Genomic DNA, 16,237 nt, shown 5'->3' with positions numbered 1-16,237 from the left:
TAGGAAAATGAGAAATCTGGATACAGCAAATAACCTTTCCGTGGAGATGGGAAAAATAATTAATGTAATTGTAAAGGGGGCACAGCATGCCTTTTTTCTTGAGCCATTTCTGCTTTGACCTCTTGACTTCAAAGCCTGAAAAGTACATTAATGTAGCAATTCAGTGAACTGCTGTCTTGTGAAAGAATTTTCTAAAAGCTTCTGTTTTGGTAGGGGTGTAACTGAGGCATCATTCCTTCTTCCAGAGTAAATCAGAATTTAGAGAAATACATATTTTTATGTTCTCTTTCCCTCTGTCTGAGCTATGTATCCAGCTAAAAGGATTTATTAAAACCTTTTCACTTGTTTGTGTTCAGGAGAGGGGGGAAAAGTTATTTCTTTGATGTTCCCAAGGCTTTCCACGTAACTGGATTAAAATCTGAAACCATGTCAAGCAAAAGCTGTGACAGTAATGTACCCTAATTTGTTTCCCTGAAGATTGATGTGATGGTTATTCAAGCTTACCTCTCTCTTCAGTTGTTTGACCGTCTAATTTCTAAATAGTCATGCATTATTCATCTTTATGCTGATAGTAAGCTGATAATAAAACAGGAAATATCAAACTCCTCTGTTATATTTTCCCCAATATCCTTCTTTCTCTCCTTTATACATACTTCTTAAAATTTAGGTTGTCCAAGATGAAAATATACATATATGAAATCATGTGTGCATTCTTGTAGGGTTGCTGGATAACTGTTTAGCAGATTGTCTCCCCTATTTGTGACAGATATTAATGGATCAGTATTTTAAATTATTTGTACGGGCACACAACATTGTACTTGCTTATGTTTATTTGAGTTGGAATATGAATTATTATCTGCATACAGACAGCAGAGAGCATTAGTCTGGGCTTGGTCAGGTAGTGTGAAGGACAGGGATAGAAAATAATTTCATAATCAACAGCTTTAATGGATGATAATACTGTAGGAAAAAGCAGAGCTGGCTGGCTTTGGCAGCACATTCAATCTGAGGGTACTTTTGTTATTATTTGAGCTAACACTGACATGAAACTAATGAAGATACATTTATTTAGATGTGCTGTGTGCAGACATTACCAGACACACGGCCCCATCTGATGAGAAAATAGGTTTAGCTATTTTTTGAAATGTTTGCTGCTGGAGCAGGCTAAAGAGGACAATATTCTTGAATAATCAGATTTGTCCCTGCTTAAGAGGTTTTTTGCACTAGAAATGAGGAACTTGGTGCTTTATCTACTTTATGCCCCATCAGGATCATGAGAGATGCAGCTCTGCAGCCGACTGCTACAGTGCAAAGCATTCAGGGGTGTCAGGAAAATGAGACCCAGAGACAGGGTTTAAACTTCACTGGTAATAAGTGAAACAAATCGTGCACTACAAGACTGGGGTGTTTCAATGATGCTGTAGTGTTTCTGAGCTCTAGAAAAGCAAACCTATTTTCAATTTGCAGCTTTATATTGGCATTAAAGAGACACATGAGTTATGCCTTGGGTTACATCCACAATTCAATTTTTGAGCCCTTTGTAGGCTATGGTTGTGTAGTAATGTTTCTGATACTTTTGTAACCTAACCTTTCTTTGTTTATACTTTCCTGCCTAACTTTTCCCTTTCTATAAGAGGTTGTAACAAAGATTTTCTTCCAAAATCCTTTTCAAAATAGTAAAAATAAGCATTAGATCAGATGTGGCATTTTGCTTAGGTAGCTTGGCTGCTGGGAACAGAGAACCCGGTTTCATTTAATTTGTTAAATTGTCCTTCAGTTTTTCAATTCTAGGCATTAGCCATTAATATTCATACAAAGTCTTCCTTAAAAAGAAAAAATCAATAGGCACATCTAACCTTAATAAGAGGGGTTTGCTATTAATAGGATCACTAACATAATGAATTACCCTTCAAAATAGCTCTCTAGATGTTTGGCTCTGTTTTGAAATCTTTCAGCTTGAGTGTACTTTTGTATAGAAAAGTATTCCAGTACATTCAGTGAAGCTAATGTCTATTATTCATAGGGCATCCAGATCCTGCTCCTTAGGAGAGTGTATGGGGTTTTTTGATGCTTTTACACTGAATCTGGTGGATTTTATATTAGACCCTATTATTTGACTCCTGTCTGAAAGAGAATCAAAGCTGTATTTTTTTCCCCCTGGATATATCATATTGGGTATTTCTGTTTAAGATTGGCCTGGGGCCCACAGGTAGGATTGTCATTCATTTCAAATATTCTCCCATCAGTCCTGGAAGTGCTTCCATGATGAAAGAGGAGAAGGTAGCCCCATGGTTAGGCAAGCAGGAGACAGGTTATTACATCTTCAGATATACAGCAGACAAGTGGTTCTGCTTTGAGACAGGCTTGGCTTTCTGCCACTTCCTTCACTTGGTGTCAGCTGTTCTTTGTAACTTAACAAGGCAACCAAACAAGCTGCACTTTCTTGCAGTTGTACAGAAATAATATTCCATTATACTCAGAGTCTGAAGTGACTGTTTCTTATCTTTTGGGGTTTTTGGCAAGACTAATTTCTGTGCAGTCCTGTGGCGAGGATAAGCCATGACCTCCAGTTCTGATTCTCATAAAACTAAATTCAAATACATCTGTTTCCCTCAGTAGGTGTGGTCCTTGTATGATCACTCTGCATATTTTTCTTTGTTTTTACATGATGCACAAGCTATTTAGGAACAGGACAATTAATGGAGAAATAACTTTTATTTTTTCTAATTCTTGCTGATGTTCCCCTAAGCCTTGAGGGCTACTCCTTACCTTGAGTTCCTTGTTTGGTACTGTTGCTAAAGAACAGTTGGTAGCCTTTTCTTGTGTTCCTGAGGGGGAGTACTGAAAAAGAAGTGGGTTCATGCTTTTTATTCCTCTTGTTCATCATTAGTATTTTTCAGCTGTAGTAATGTTACAGGTGGTGCTAAAATATCATTAAATCCTCATGTTACACATCTGGCAACTTGTAATGGAAACTATTCTCTGAATGTATGTAATGCATCTTTTTATACTTTTATAAGTTGGCATTTACACCAGGTATTTCTTAATTTTAAACATGGTCATGCAATATTTAAATCTACTTCTTATAGCTCTTTGTGGACAAAATTCCACATTTGCTTTAGAGAGCATTTTATCTTACGATGTTGATAATTGAAGGAAAGTTGGAACTACAATTAAAAAACAACCAAGCACACCAAACTGTATGTTCTAACAATTCATAAGTCATGTTTGGATTCTGATAGTTCAAGTAAAGGATTTCTTTTCCTTATGCTAATGTTTGTCCTTGCTTCTACTCTGTGAGGAAAGTGCAGTACAGTGAAACTTTAATAGTCTGGATCTTAAAGGCAAAGAACTTAGTTTTCTTTTATTCCTACTTCTCTTGCACAGATTTGAGTGCTTATTTTCAAATGTATTAAAACAGACAGAATGCAGAAATGTCTGGGAGAATGTGATAACCTTAGGAGTCACACAGAGCTCTAAAAGTTACCTAATATATGAGATTATTTTAAGTGTCTGTTGCTTTTGGTTTGTTTGCTATACACTTGAATTATACATAGATATTTTATGCTGTTTTTTTGTATTCCAGAATTCCCTTTACTGTTCAAGACAACATTTAATGATGACAGAAGATTAAATGGCCTGTGCAGAATCCTTTGCCTCTGGTAAGTGAAAAGCAAACATCTTCATGCTACTAGATCTCTTTGTTTTTCATTACTACAGAAGAATTAAAATTATTTGACTTGGCCTCAGGCCTTCAATTGCTCTGTTGGGTTATTAAAAATACAGTGAAGAGCCAGTAATGAGTGGTATTCCTTATGTACCTTGGCTGTTTGTTCTTTACAAACAGAAGATTGATTACAATGGTTAAGAGACTTGGGATTTATTGACTTGTCTTCCTAGGAATTTTTATCTCATAATTGCTTTCAAGAGTATTTTCCTGCTTTTTTCACCTCCATTAACCAGTGAAACATCTTTTTCTATAATAATCAGTACTAGCTGTGAATGCTAGCCAGTAAACTCAGTCCTAACAGCTGGCTTTTCCCAAATTATTAGGGGTATTTGAAGGTGTTACTGAAGTGAGGGAACCTAAAATATTAGTTAGATAGAATGGTGGACTTTACTATCTTGAGGGTAATTCAGCTGCATTGGGGGGTGAGTTAAACATTGTATCAGAAATGTCCAGTGATTAATATTTATGTTTCTCCTTTTGTATTTTAAACAAAGAATTAATTGTCAACTCCTCTCCTGTCTCTGCAAATAGCTGAAGCCCTCGATCCCTGTGTTATTCACAGGTGAATGTAGCAGTTATTACAGACATGTGTTATGAGCAAACCTGGGGCAAACAAAATCTGCTCACAAAAACCACAGGCCCATTTAATGCTGATGTTACTTCCCCATGAAACACTAAACCTTGAGTATTAGAACACTGATGTACTTTGTTCCAGTTTAGCCATATTCATTTGAGGTTAAGCAGATAATCCTGTGAGCTTTGAGTTTTCTTTGTAGTTTCTCACTTCTCTGGTGGAAAATAAGCTGCAGTACAGTTTCAGAAATTAACATAATGCTTAAACTCTCAGATGCTGTGGGTTAGTGACAAATGCTTTGCAGTGAAATCCTTGCTCCTAAATAACATTTGGAAGGAAGACAGAAGGAACTTTAGGTAGGTGATTATGAACTTTGAGGCTAATTATAAGTTGTAATATGCATATATTTCCATGTATGAATTAATAAAATATTGAAATAAGTTTTAGCATGTAAAAGATGTCTAGGGAATCTGTGTTTGGGGTGAGAAGTATTTATTTGGAGAGAGTGATGTGATGTGCATCTTTTAAGAGCACTGACATAATTCCATTTTTCAGAAGGACTGATACGGATTCCAAACCAGGAAATTATTTTGAATTTTTGAGTGGGTAGGTCTTAGGTGCCTATTATTTGGTTTATCACAATAATTTTTCTTGAACAGAATTTGGCATGAAGGGTTTTTTGGGGTTTCTCCATATACAAGTTATTACCATAAATTATGACACGTTAGTGGAAAGAGGTACAAAGACATCAAGTTCTTTGTTTCTCCCTGAGCCTGGCTCTGTAAGAACAGACTTATATAAACTAAGCTGTTTTATCTGGTATATGGTAGATTATCTTCAATAGTGAGATAAGAAGGAACAAGTTGACCATTCAGAAATTACTGTTGTTGACCTACGAAACAGATGGAAAAGAGTTTTTGTTAAGCTGATTGTGTAAAATGGAGTGTAGCAAAGGAATTTGAATATGAAAATAAACCTGTCACAGAATATTACAGCATATTGACATGTGATTTAAGCATTTACAAGAGGGATTGATGCTGTACAGAGATGCTTATTAGATATCACAGGAATGATTTTTGCAGTTGCAAAAATAGCAGCTTTTATATTGTTAGATTGAGATGGGTGTTGTAAATACTAATTTTCAAAGTATGAATCAACTCATCCAGGTTTTTTATTTTAAAATCCTTTCTCCTATTATAATTAATATTCAGTTTTAGCAGTGTGATCTCAGGGTAAAATCAGCTTATCTTTCAGGCTGGCATGGATTAGGAATCTTGTTTTGATAAACAGTCTACAGACCTGAGCAATCATAGGGCTTACATGTCAACTTTGAAATAAGGACATGTAAAAGTAAATGGGCTTGACTGAATTTTGCTGTGAGCAGATATACAGAGCCTGACCATAGAGGAAGCTCAGACTGCAGCTGTGGCTTGGTACATCCACATGAATTCAGTTGTTCCACTTCAAGCAGTAATTTACTCATCTTCCTAGGTATATGTGCTAAATTTTTAATTTTTTTTTTTACTACTTGTGCTGTTGATACCCTTTCAGATAAAGAATTGTACTTAAATGGTTTGGAAAATTAAATGTTGTGATCAATGATATAAGAACTTATTTAGGACCAAATTTGTTTTACAAATAAGACAAACCTTTTCCCCTCATTCACAGGTTTGCTGCTAATGCACGGAGTTCTTTGTACCAAGTGAAAAACAAAGCAAAGCATATTTTAATGACATAAAGATTCTGTGAATTGTTCACATGACAAGCACCTTTTCTTGTAAATCAATGACAGTTCTTTCCATAACCCTTCTTAGTATTGGTTTAGTAAAAATAGACAGTCATTATTGCAATATGCCATTGGAATTTGTAGATACTGTGAGGTCATCTTGTCTATAGCAGACAAGAGAATCCCGTGCATTTTAAGTACACATTGGTATTTCTGTGGTCACTGAGGAGTCAGGAACAGCATTGAACCTGAGTTTCCTGTGCCACTGCCATCATCTCTGTAAATGCAGACATCTCCTCAGAGAACTTGCAGGAGTTGTGAATCACAGTCACTTTTATTTTCATGTTGGCTGTAGGTATACTTGTACAATTTTCATCAGAATTCACTTTTCATGTTAGATAGTTTGTTCAGATAGTCTAAGCTACTATGATAAAAGGTAAAAATGAGTTAGAAATCCCAGAAGTAGTCAATGCTGTGGCCTTGTCCTGGTCAGTGTATGTCTAGTGAATGTGCCATTGCTAAGGAGCATTCAGTGCTAGCAGAGGGTATTGCAGATATGGGTACAATGAGTGCAAAATCAGGATGCTCCTGGAAATGTATGAATTTAAGATGGACACAATGGAAATAGCCTAATGGTACTTAGATACTGCACTAGTATGAAATGTGACATTTTTCATTAATGCCCCAAAAAAGTTTAAAGACCACAACATCAGCTTCAGTAGGATTGAGACTGCCAAACCAATGCTAGATTCTTTTGCTAGTTGTGTCAGCTTTCTGTACTGTGATACCCAGCAGTCTGCCCAGTCAGTTTTTCTCTGCAGTGAAGGGAAGTTGATTATACTGCAAGTGGAAGTGTGGCTCTAATAGTTCAGACCCATTTCTTAAAGCACAGCTCAGGAACTGAAGCCCACCCTGCCATGGGCTGTGGAGGCAGATTGGTTTTCAAACACCCCATGGGATATTGGAAGCAGTTATGCTCAAAAGCCAGGACTGGTTGTGGGAGCTCTGGTGTGCAGCCAAAAGGCAGCTGTGCTCTGACCATGTAATCACAAGGCTACGACAGAGACTGAAATATTACTCAAGCCATTTGGGAGCTTACTTCAATTTCCCTTTTCTCCCCAGACTCGGGCTCTGCAGGCTTCCTGTTTGTTTCATTAGTACAGCTTTACTGTTCAAAGGCAACATAACTTGGGAAAGAGTAGGGATCATACTATTTTTAGCACATGGATAAATACACATAAAAAAGAAAACTCTGTCATGCAAACCTAGCATTTACAAGAGTTATATGGGTTAGAATGACCCGTGTAAAACTGCATATTACTTGTTGAAAGAATCTGGAACTAACAAACTGTCACCAATAGCATGGTGTGTCCTATAGGTCATGGTGAGATATTTCATCCTGAGATCAATGAGAAGTACATAAAATCTGCCAAATGTTTCCATTAAATATTCAAAAATTTTCAAGTAACGATTAACTAGATTTTTTAAAACATTTATTTTCTGCATGTAGTGCATCTAAAAATAAAGCCCGTTTTCATTCTTTCAAATTGAAATACATTCTGGGACCAGCACAAAAACTGGTATCAGGGTACATCCAGCCTTGTGGGTCTAAGGTAAGAGCTGATTAAGTTCTTTCTAAACAGGAGGCAGGGTTAATTTTGAAGTTGGGGATTGCTGAAGAAACTCAATTCCCCTTTCTTTTTTCCCCTTAAATGTTGCACATTTTAAGCATTAAAATAAAATCTTTATCATTCTAGTAAAAATCTGTGATTACAGCTGTTATTAATCTTTATTACAAATAAATTATTTTTCAGTTGCAAGGGTCATAGGTTAAGACATTTTTGGGGCTTTTTGGTACTACAATCAGCACAACAAACACTCTGTTGGTTTGACATCCATCTGTAAATAAAGGCTATGCCCAGTGCTAGTGGGATCAGCTTTAGTCAAAGGTTTCCTGTAAACAAAATACCCAAACAAGCTCAAACTACCCAGGGAAGAAAGTGTAAGCTAATGTGGAAGTCATAACAAGTATTCTTGGCAAATTGTGAGGTGTGCAGTAACAACTGCAGCTTAGTCAGAACTGCTAAGAGGGACCCTGAAAGAAGCCTGCTGTCCAGGTGCTAGATTTGGATTTAAGAAATAGGCTGTACAGTATCAAACTATATAAAAAGCTTAAAAACCACAATGAGAATATATTTAAAAAATTTTCTTCTATATTGTAAAAATTTTTAAATTAGGTCCAAACCACCATTTAAAAACATATGAAATGTGCAATTTTGCAAATGGAAACAAGGGGCACAAGAAGGATTCCATAGGGGTTAACTAGGGTTGCTTTGTGATTTCTTTGTTTCCATTTCCTTCATACACCCAGTAATCACACAGACCTCAGAGCAGTTCTCTTCAGGCAAGTAGGACATGAGCTAAAAGTATCATTGCTGATTTCAGTAGGGAAGATTGGCTGCAACAAGGAGTAAAAAGCTATTTTAAGAGACAAATGTACAGTACAATCTATTTATGTAAATACTTGGAAAACTCAGGAACAAAATTGTTTCCTAAGTACAGAGCTGTGAAATCAGTGTGCCATATGGAGCTATAATATATGGAAGAATATTTTAAAATCCTAAACCTTCTTGAAAGAAAACTGTTGTAAAAGTCTGCATCTAGAATAAAATGACTACTCACTTGTGTTTTAACTGAAAGCTGCAAAGATATTTCCACATGTACTAAAATTAATATAACTTGATATTGTTAAAAGGCAGTAACCCTTTTCACTTATTTCTCACAAAGCATAGAGTGTGGAAATGATAATTAAAGGCAAGTGAAACAGATGGCTGTAACATAATTTGTGAGTCTTAACTGGCACTTAACACTAACTCTACTTTCAATTTGACAAATACAATAAGACACCTATGTTGACATACACGTGGTGCACTTAACTACTTTTATTTATGCAAGTGAGGTATTAAAATTGTCTTGAAAAGCAGACACCTAAAGAAGAGTAAATGGTATGAAGAGGAGAATAGTAGTCATTGCTTTCAGTGTTCAACGATTAGTAGTTGCAGGGTTTTGTCTTCCACCATCCTATCTTATAATTTCCATGCAAAGTCTTTGTCTTACTCCTCCACTAGATAGGTAGCTTGGGAAGATTGGAGGAAATCCACCACTTTTTCAGCAAGAATTAATTATGAAGACCGGTTTTGTTTTTTGGAATGAAGTATAATAAGCTAAAAGTGTGTGCATCTCACACGCTGCGTATGGTACACTTTTAATTTATACACTGTCATTGTACATGTGCATTTTGTATACACACTGATACCACCTTCAGCAGGAAGTTAAAAGTCAATAGATAATGAACCTTGTGCTGTATCTTCCCTTCCTCTGACATAAATTTCACACGGAATCTCCTCCATCACCCTGTCTTCTATCACCTGCTCGGGGCAGTCGTGAGCTTGCTTGAAAGTGTAAGTGCTTTTCTTGAATGTGCTGTTAAACGTTTTCATGGGCTGGGGCTGCGCAAAGTCATTGCGGAAGGGCAGGTCCATGGAGCTCAGGTTGCTCCTGCTCTGCTTCATACTGGAGGCCTGGGAGCCACAGTGGTGGTCGTGAATGCATCTGGAAGCTGTTGAAGGGCGGCGCAGTTTCTGATAGTTTTCGAGTTCCTCTGATAAATCTGCCAAATCTGCAGAAATTTCTTTGTCCCTTAGTGAGAACAGTTCATAGTGAGGAGGATCAAAAACTTCCTGGAAACCAGTTTTATTGAAGGCAGTCTTGCAAGCCATAACTTTTTTGCGAGGTTGCTTTACTTGCACTAGAATTGAAATGATGAGAAGAACTAAAACTATCCCTGTTGTGATGCCAATGATTGTCCCATGGGTTTTGGTGATTTGTTCAAACAATCCAGTTCTTTTCTTTTCTGCAAAGAAAAAAAAATGATTATGACAAGATATTCGTTTCTATGCTTTTGATAATGTATTTAAACAAAGCAAGACTATATTGTGATTGCCATGCAAGTGATCAAATTACTTAATGGGACTGGAGACTAGACCTGTATGTCAATGGGATTTGCCTAATTCCCTGTCATTAGTGGCTACCATATGATAATTCAGTGGCAGGTGCAACTGAACCAGTGCTTGCTGACTCAGCTGGGATGAGCCTTCCATCCTGAACCTCTACTGATGTCTATATTCCTAAATCCATGAGCTAAATAGGCTTAAATTAACCTTAAATAGGTTAAATCCAGCTACAGATGATGGTTCTCTTACCATGGTTTGCTCCTGCTGGTAACATTCCCAGTGATGTCAGGAGAAGAAAACCTAGATTTAAAAATGTCTCGTTCTACTTTAGAAGTGAAATATTATCAGATATAGGAATGACTGTACTGCTTTCACATCTCTTGAAAATATAATGGCTGTGTCTATTGTGTAAATCAGTTATACCTAATTCATCACAGGGAGCTTTAGCAAAGCTCTTATTCCAATTCTAAGAGTCCCGTGATGAAATTACTTGGGGAAAAAAAAAAAAGGTGGGGGATACACAACCAACCCAAATCATCTGGTAATTTTGGCTAGTACTTCATGTGAAAACACACAAGATGGCAGCATCAGAACAAGATGGTTTTCCATATTTAAAATTCTTATTTGAAGATTAAAGTTTTCCAGTTGGACTTCTGTTCCATGAATGTTCTTGTCCTGGGGGACTGAGAGATTTCTACACTGCAATGCTGGCTAGTGGGAGAGAAGCATTTAAGACTATGAAGAAGAAAATGTAGTGGCCTAAATCTTGCATAACATTTTCAGATATCTGGCTCCTGGCATCTGAATATGTGTCTTATGTACCTAAATACCACACACAGTGCATGGGGAGAGGTACACACCATCATGTGTTATTTGAGACAATCCTTATGCTGAGCAGAGACTCCCAAGGAGCTGGCTAATAAAAAATTACATTTCTGCTGCAGAGCTTGGGCTGTTTCCTTTGAGCTACTTTTTACCTTTGAAGTGAAGGAAGATATCTGCCCTTGTCCTGCCTATCTTAGATCACAGTGGTGCCATCCTTGGTGGGAGGTATGAATTTCACTGCTATGGCAGTTCTCTTGCCTGCATCTAGGTTTCTTTATTCTTGGCAGATATTTTAATCAAAAAGTTGTTTTGCAAAAGGCGATGTCTTCGCCAGTCTCTTAAAATAAGTTGCACACAACTGACTTCTCTATCAATTTTTGTGTTACAGGGCTTAGGCATAAGTAGGTCACAATATGCTCAGATTTATGTAGCTATTGATATGGACTAAATGAGAGCTCTGGGTGCCTGCAGGAACTGAGCACAATTGTGAGCAGCTCTCTTTCTAAGGCAAAGAATTGCTTATTTGGTTGCATCAGTCCCTTAGCTGGCAGTGTGGATCTAGTCTTCAGCTGTCTCTTAATTTCTGCTGTGCAAGTATTACAGCAGAATTTAGATTGCATTCAACATAAAACACAATGGGTTATTCAACATCAGATACAGCAATTTAAAAATACTGGGAAAGACACACTTTTTATGGAATTAATTTTTTTAATACTCCAGTACGTTAGTGAAGTGTGAATTCAAGGGGAGAGTCTAGAAAATAGGAAAAGAAATATAGAAATTAAACTTAACGGGGAATATTGAGTGTTATGAAAGGTAAGGATTGTTTAGAGGAAACTTAGCTTTACATTGCAAACTGGGGAGTTATGGACCAGTTTTCTTGACTGGAAAGCTTCCACCGTATGCCTTACATTAGAATATCTATTAGTGGTGTGAATTTCTTTGTTCACCCAAAATGCAATTAACAAGTAGGGGTTTTTTAATGATTATTTACTTAAAATGCAAGTAAGATTTTTGTGTTGAAAAGAAATTTTCTTTCAAGACTTTCTATAGAGAAGGGTTTGACCTTTTCTGCAGGGTCAGTTTCTCTTTGAAATGGAATACATATTTAAATCTTCTGGAGTTTTGTGTTCAGAGCTATTGTTGCCATTCTATTTATCAAAAAACCCTAAGCAAACAACCTCAAGTGTTTTTGTTCTATTGTTTTCTTTACCAAGAAAAACTGTTGACCTTAGACTGGTTTTGTTCTAACTCTGACAACTGAGCTGTTCTTGAAGCACAGGAGAATGATTGTGTTTTGCAGAATAACAATTTCTTCAAATTATGAGAATTTTTCCTACAAAGCCTGATATTGAAACAAGTCTTTACTGTAGTTGTGATGACTGAAATAATACTCCCAACCCATGTTCTAGAAGCAGCAATTTACATGTGTCTGTATTCCATAAGTGTTTATTTCATGCTCCCTAGCAATTCCTCCTTCCTCCCATTCTTTCTCACACCATATACAGCAGCTGAATTTATCCTGAAATAGCCTGTGATTTACAACTCTAAACAAATGTTTTAGAATTGTCTTTGTGGATTGTTGCTTCAATTTCAACCCTGAGAGGTTTTTGTGCTTGAAAACTTAGTTCTGTGTTTTTTCAGCTCTTTATCTCCAAAAGGTATTACCCATCCCTACAATCCTTGCTTTATTAAAGTTTAGAAATTGACAGGATGCAGCCTCAAAAATACTAAATTCTAGTTCTTACCAAGCTGATATCCTTTAAAATAGAGAGTATATGCTGAAGAGGAAGAAATTTAGTTAAAAGCAGTAAGATCAATATTCAGCATGCTTACATGTGTCCTGAGTTTAAATAAAAAATTTGGAACACCTTCCTGAGATTAGCAGAATAGCTGTCTTCAGCATATTTCCAGGAAAAAGACATTTCATGACTTTCTTGAAAGGCAAACTGACCAGCCTAGCTCATAGAGACTGTGGTTTGCACTATATTCACCTCTGCAGTGATTCTCATCCCAAGGGTATGCACAGTTCTGAATGCCATTGCAGACCAAAGAATTATTGATGCACATGTTGCTATGGCAGAAGTAAGTGTTGCCTGAGCAGGGAGCTGCAGGAGAGAAGAGAAAGAAAACATTCAGAATTTTCAGTAATTGATGCCTTGCAATAAAACTATTAACTTCCTATATCTGGGGTTTTTAACATTCTTCCTCTCTGGTTCAAACACAATCACTTCTCTTGCATGTCACTCTCTGATGCTTTTCTCTCTGCATGTAATTGCTTTCAGCAATTTCAGTATTATCAATGCTACAAAATCCGTTCTTGCTCCAAAGGGGTAGGGAGCAAATAGAGGCAGTCACAAAACACAGATGATGAAAGAATGTTTTAGTATGTGTCTTTAAAAACTTAATACTTAAAAATCACATGCTCACTATCAATTATATATTTATTCTGGGGAGCATCTGCTGTGTAGATGTTGTGAAGCAGTCCCTGAACCATCTGCATTTTAGAGCCCATTACTATCTTAAGGCAAATCAGATTTCAGCTTGTGGAGGACTGTTTCAGTAATTGCAGGAGATTTCAATAACTAGAGGCATCTAAGTCATTCCTGCTTGTGAATCAAAAGCTCTTGGATCCTCCTATTAGAGCTAATGCAGGGATTGAGAGAGTACAGTTTAGCTTTTTATGTATCTATCTATATATAGTCAGAAATTTGAAGAAAGAAATGAACTAGAAGGCTGCCCCATGTTTTTGTGAGTATTTGTTACAGCTCCTTGACATAAGAAAAAATATATTAGAAAGTAGTAATAATTCTTTTCAGGGTGTTGTATCATATACATAGGGAATTATTTAGAAATTCAGGGCACCAAGAAACCAAGAAATTGGTATTCCCTTTGTTTCAGTCTTGTGGTATTTTTATGATGGAAATGTCTGTTATTAGTTGAGTCAGTTATATACTAATCAGCAAAGATGTGTGATAGACATTCTACTATTTGGTTTCACAGAAAGAATGTGTTCTTGAGCAGTCTGGATTCTCTGCAACATAACAGGAAACCCAAAGGGTAGAGCAGAGGGAATGACTGCTCCTGAGCACTGCATTTCTCACTTAGTCATTCTGTTAGGCTTGAGAATCTCAATGACAAAAAGAGGAGTTATGACTAAGAAAAAAAGAACATTCAAACCTTTCATTTTGATTTGTATTGTCTTTCCATGCCTTACTTCACTGAAGCTGGGCACCCTACACTCCTTGATTTTAAGCTTCTGTATTTGCTGCTACTGCTTAACCCTGGCAATCTGGCAAGAAGTTCCATACAAGAACTTGCTTTAATTGTAGTGCACGTATGAATACAGAACATACAGCACATTTTGGAACAGTTTATCTATGTAATCTCAGTGCTTAAAAGTGTAATAGTAACTATCACATCACTTCCTTGCTGAAGTGAGTTAAGAATTTAATTGTTTGGAGAGCAGATCTAGTCTGAACTGCTTTAAAACAGAATCATTCCTTCAGAAGGCTGAGATCAGGCCCATTCTGTTAGGTATGCCATATTCCCTTTCTCATTTCCCTGAACACGTGATTTTTTGTTATAGTTCTGTATTTGGTTGATGAATTCTGCTGTTGCTATTCCATCTGCCAACACAGTGTCTATTTCACATGTTTGTGTAGTCCCTTTAAATTTTTGTGGGCATGGCTTTTGTTCACAGTTCATGAAGATGGGACAAATGGATTTATTTTCCTTTTGTTTGTTATTTGGGGAGTTTGAAGTCTAAAAGTCACAATGGTTGATCAATTCCAGCCTAGGACTTCAAGGACATAGCTGGTCTCTTCTCGTAAGAGCTGCCCAAGAGTGGTGCAATGCTCACAGTGCTCTTTGTATCCAGCATTACTCATCTATTGAATCAAGCCAGGAATCAAATACATTGATTTTTTACATTGCTGTTAGCTGAATTACTTAGTCAAACCTGCAAGCACTGCTAGGTGTGTGTTAGGTGACTGTCATGCACTATTAGTTCATTTATGGAAATCTTTCCAGAAATATTGATAATTTTCATGGTTGGCTCCGTGTAATTACAAATCATTAGCAAGGTAGAAGAGAAAGATAGCTTAACAATCTGAAAATAAAATAAGCTCAGATTCACTTTTTTCAGTTAGAAAAATTGCTTATGACTAGATTATATAAAAATACTTGAAACACTTTATAGCCACATACTTTTCAATGACCCTATCCAAGAAAGGCAGTATCTCAGGTAAAAAACAATAACCACATACCTTTGCAGATGTTCTTCTGCCAATGACTTTTGAGTTGCTTTAAACTCATAAATTTGGAAAGTTATCTACCTTTAAGAGTATTTAGTATTTCAACCTTGTGCATTAAAAACCCCCCACAATGCCCCCCCCAAAAAAATCCAAACTCAACAACAACAAAAACTCACTCCAATAATTATAATATAAATAGACAATTTTCCTGGCAAAGTTCATAGCATTTTCTACATTGAAAGCTAGAATAACTTGCACTAATACCAATGTTAATAATTGTATTGAAATAAAAGCTAGTGGAAAAGCAGTTATCAATTTTTGCAAGCTGTACTTAAAACTGACATTTATTTAAATTCTCAGTATCTAAAGCTTATTAAATGCCTCTTGTAGGCTAAGCAATAGACTAGCTCAAAGTATGCAACTGTTCCTTATTATCATGTACTCAAAGTAAGCCAGAATCTATTTCTCCTATACATATTTGTTACTTTAGAAAGGTTGTTTTATAAAAAGTAGCTTTTCTCCTATGTTAAAATTTACTGTTTTATGGAACAGAACACAAAATCTACCTGTAACCTGAACTTTCCTGCAAGTTAGTGACCAGGATCTTGTTCAGGACTGGCTACAGACATGTTCTGTCAGAAAAGTTCTGTTTTTGTCAGCAAATCTGTACTATTTATTCTTCAAGCAGAACTTTCTGAAAACCTTTAGTACAAGCATAGGTCTGATTTCCTGAAATGGGAAAATTGCATTCAGCTCTCCCCATGTATGTCAGATCTGCTCTGCAGTTCTGAACTCAGTCTGCTTTGGTGCCATTTAAACAGCACTGCAATGGTTCTGCAATGTGGACAGTGTTGTCCTCTGTCAATATGTGAGGCAACAAAATTCCGTTCAGGTACAACACCCTTAGGAAAAAAAAATCTCACAAAAAACCTGCTTTCAAGAAACATCTTAATTTACCATGAGACTAAAGACTATCTCTAACCCAAACAAAAATCCAGATGGCATTTACAACTCAGCTTTAATTACAGGCTTCTTGAATAAACTTGAATTTAACTACTTATCTATGGTTGTGCAACACCACAGGGCTTTGCTAAGGGAGCACACATGGGGTCC

At 36.6% G+C, this 16,237-nt stretch overlaps 1 protein-coding gene and 1 long non-coding RNA gene across 2 annotated transcripts in view; one reads left to right on the top strand and one right to left on the bottom strand.

Annotated features, from left to right (window-relative positions):
• Window positions 1-16,237, top strand: part of LOC120508105 — a 35,861-nt gene that overhangs the window by 18,955 nt on the left and 669 nt on the right. The window contains exon 3 of the long non-coding RNA XR_005628925.1: window positions 3,587-3,662. This is a non-coding gene — a long non-coding RNA (uncharacterized LOC120508105). The remainder of the gene's footprint in view (window positions 1-3,586; window positions 3,663-16,237) is intronic.
• The window catches only part of NETO2 (neuropilin and tolloid like 2), a 31,815-nt gene continuing 23,084 nt past the window's right edge, over window positions 7,507-16,237 (bottom strand). Inside the window, exons 8-9 of the mRNA XM_039721456.1 lie at window positions 12,863-12,976; window positions 7,507-9,943 (exon numbers count right to left, since the gene is read on the bottom strand). Coding sequence (XP_039577390.1) covers window positions 9,363-9,943; window positions 12,863-12,976 — 695 coding nt within the window. The 3' untranslated portion in view covers window positions 7,507-9,362. The remainder of the gene's footprint in view (window positions 9,944-12,862; window positions 12,977-16,237) is intronic.

Source organism: Passer montanus, unplaced genomic scaffold (genome assembly GCF_014805655.1).
Source record: "Passer montanus isolate IOZ18808 unplaced genomic scaffold, ASM1480565v1 scaffold45, whole genome shotgun sequence".
In the NCBI taxonomy this organism is placed as follows: domain Eukaryota; kingdom Metazoa; phylum Chordata; class Aves; order Passeriformes; family Passeridae; genus Passer; species Passer montanus.
The sequence above is the reverse complement of the archived record's forward strand: the minus strand, read 5'-3'. Positions and strand labels throughout refer to the sequence as shown.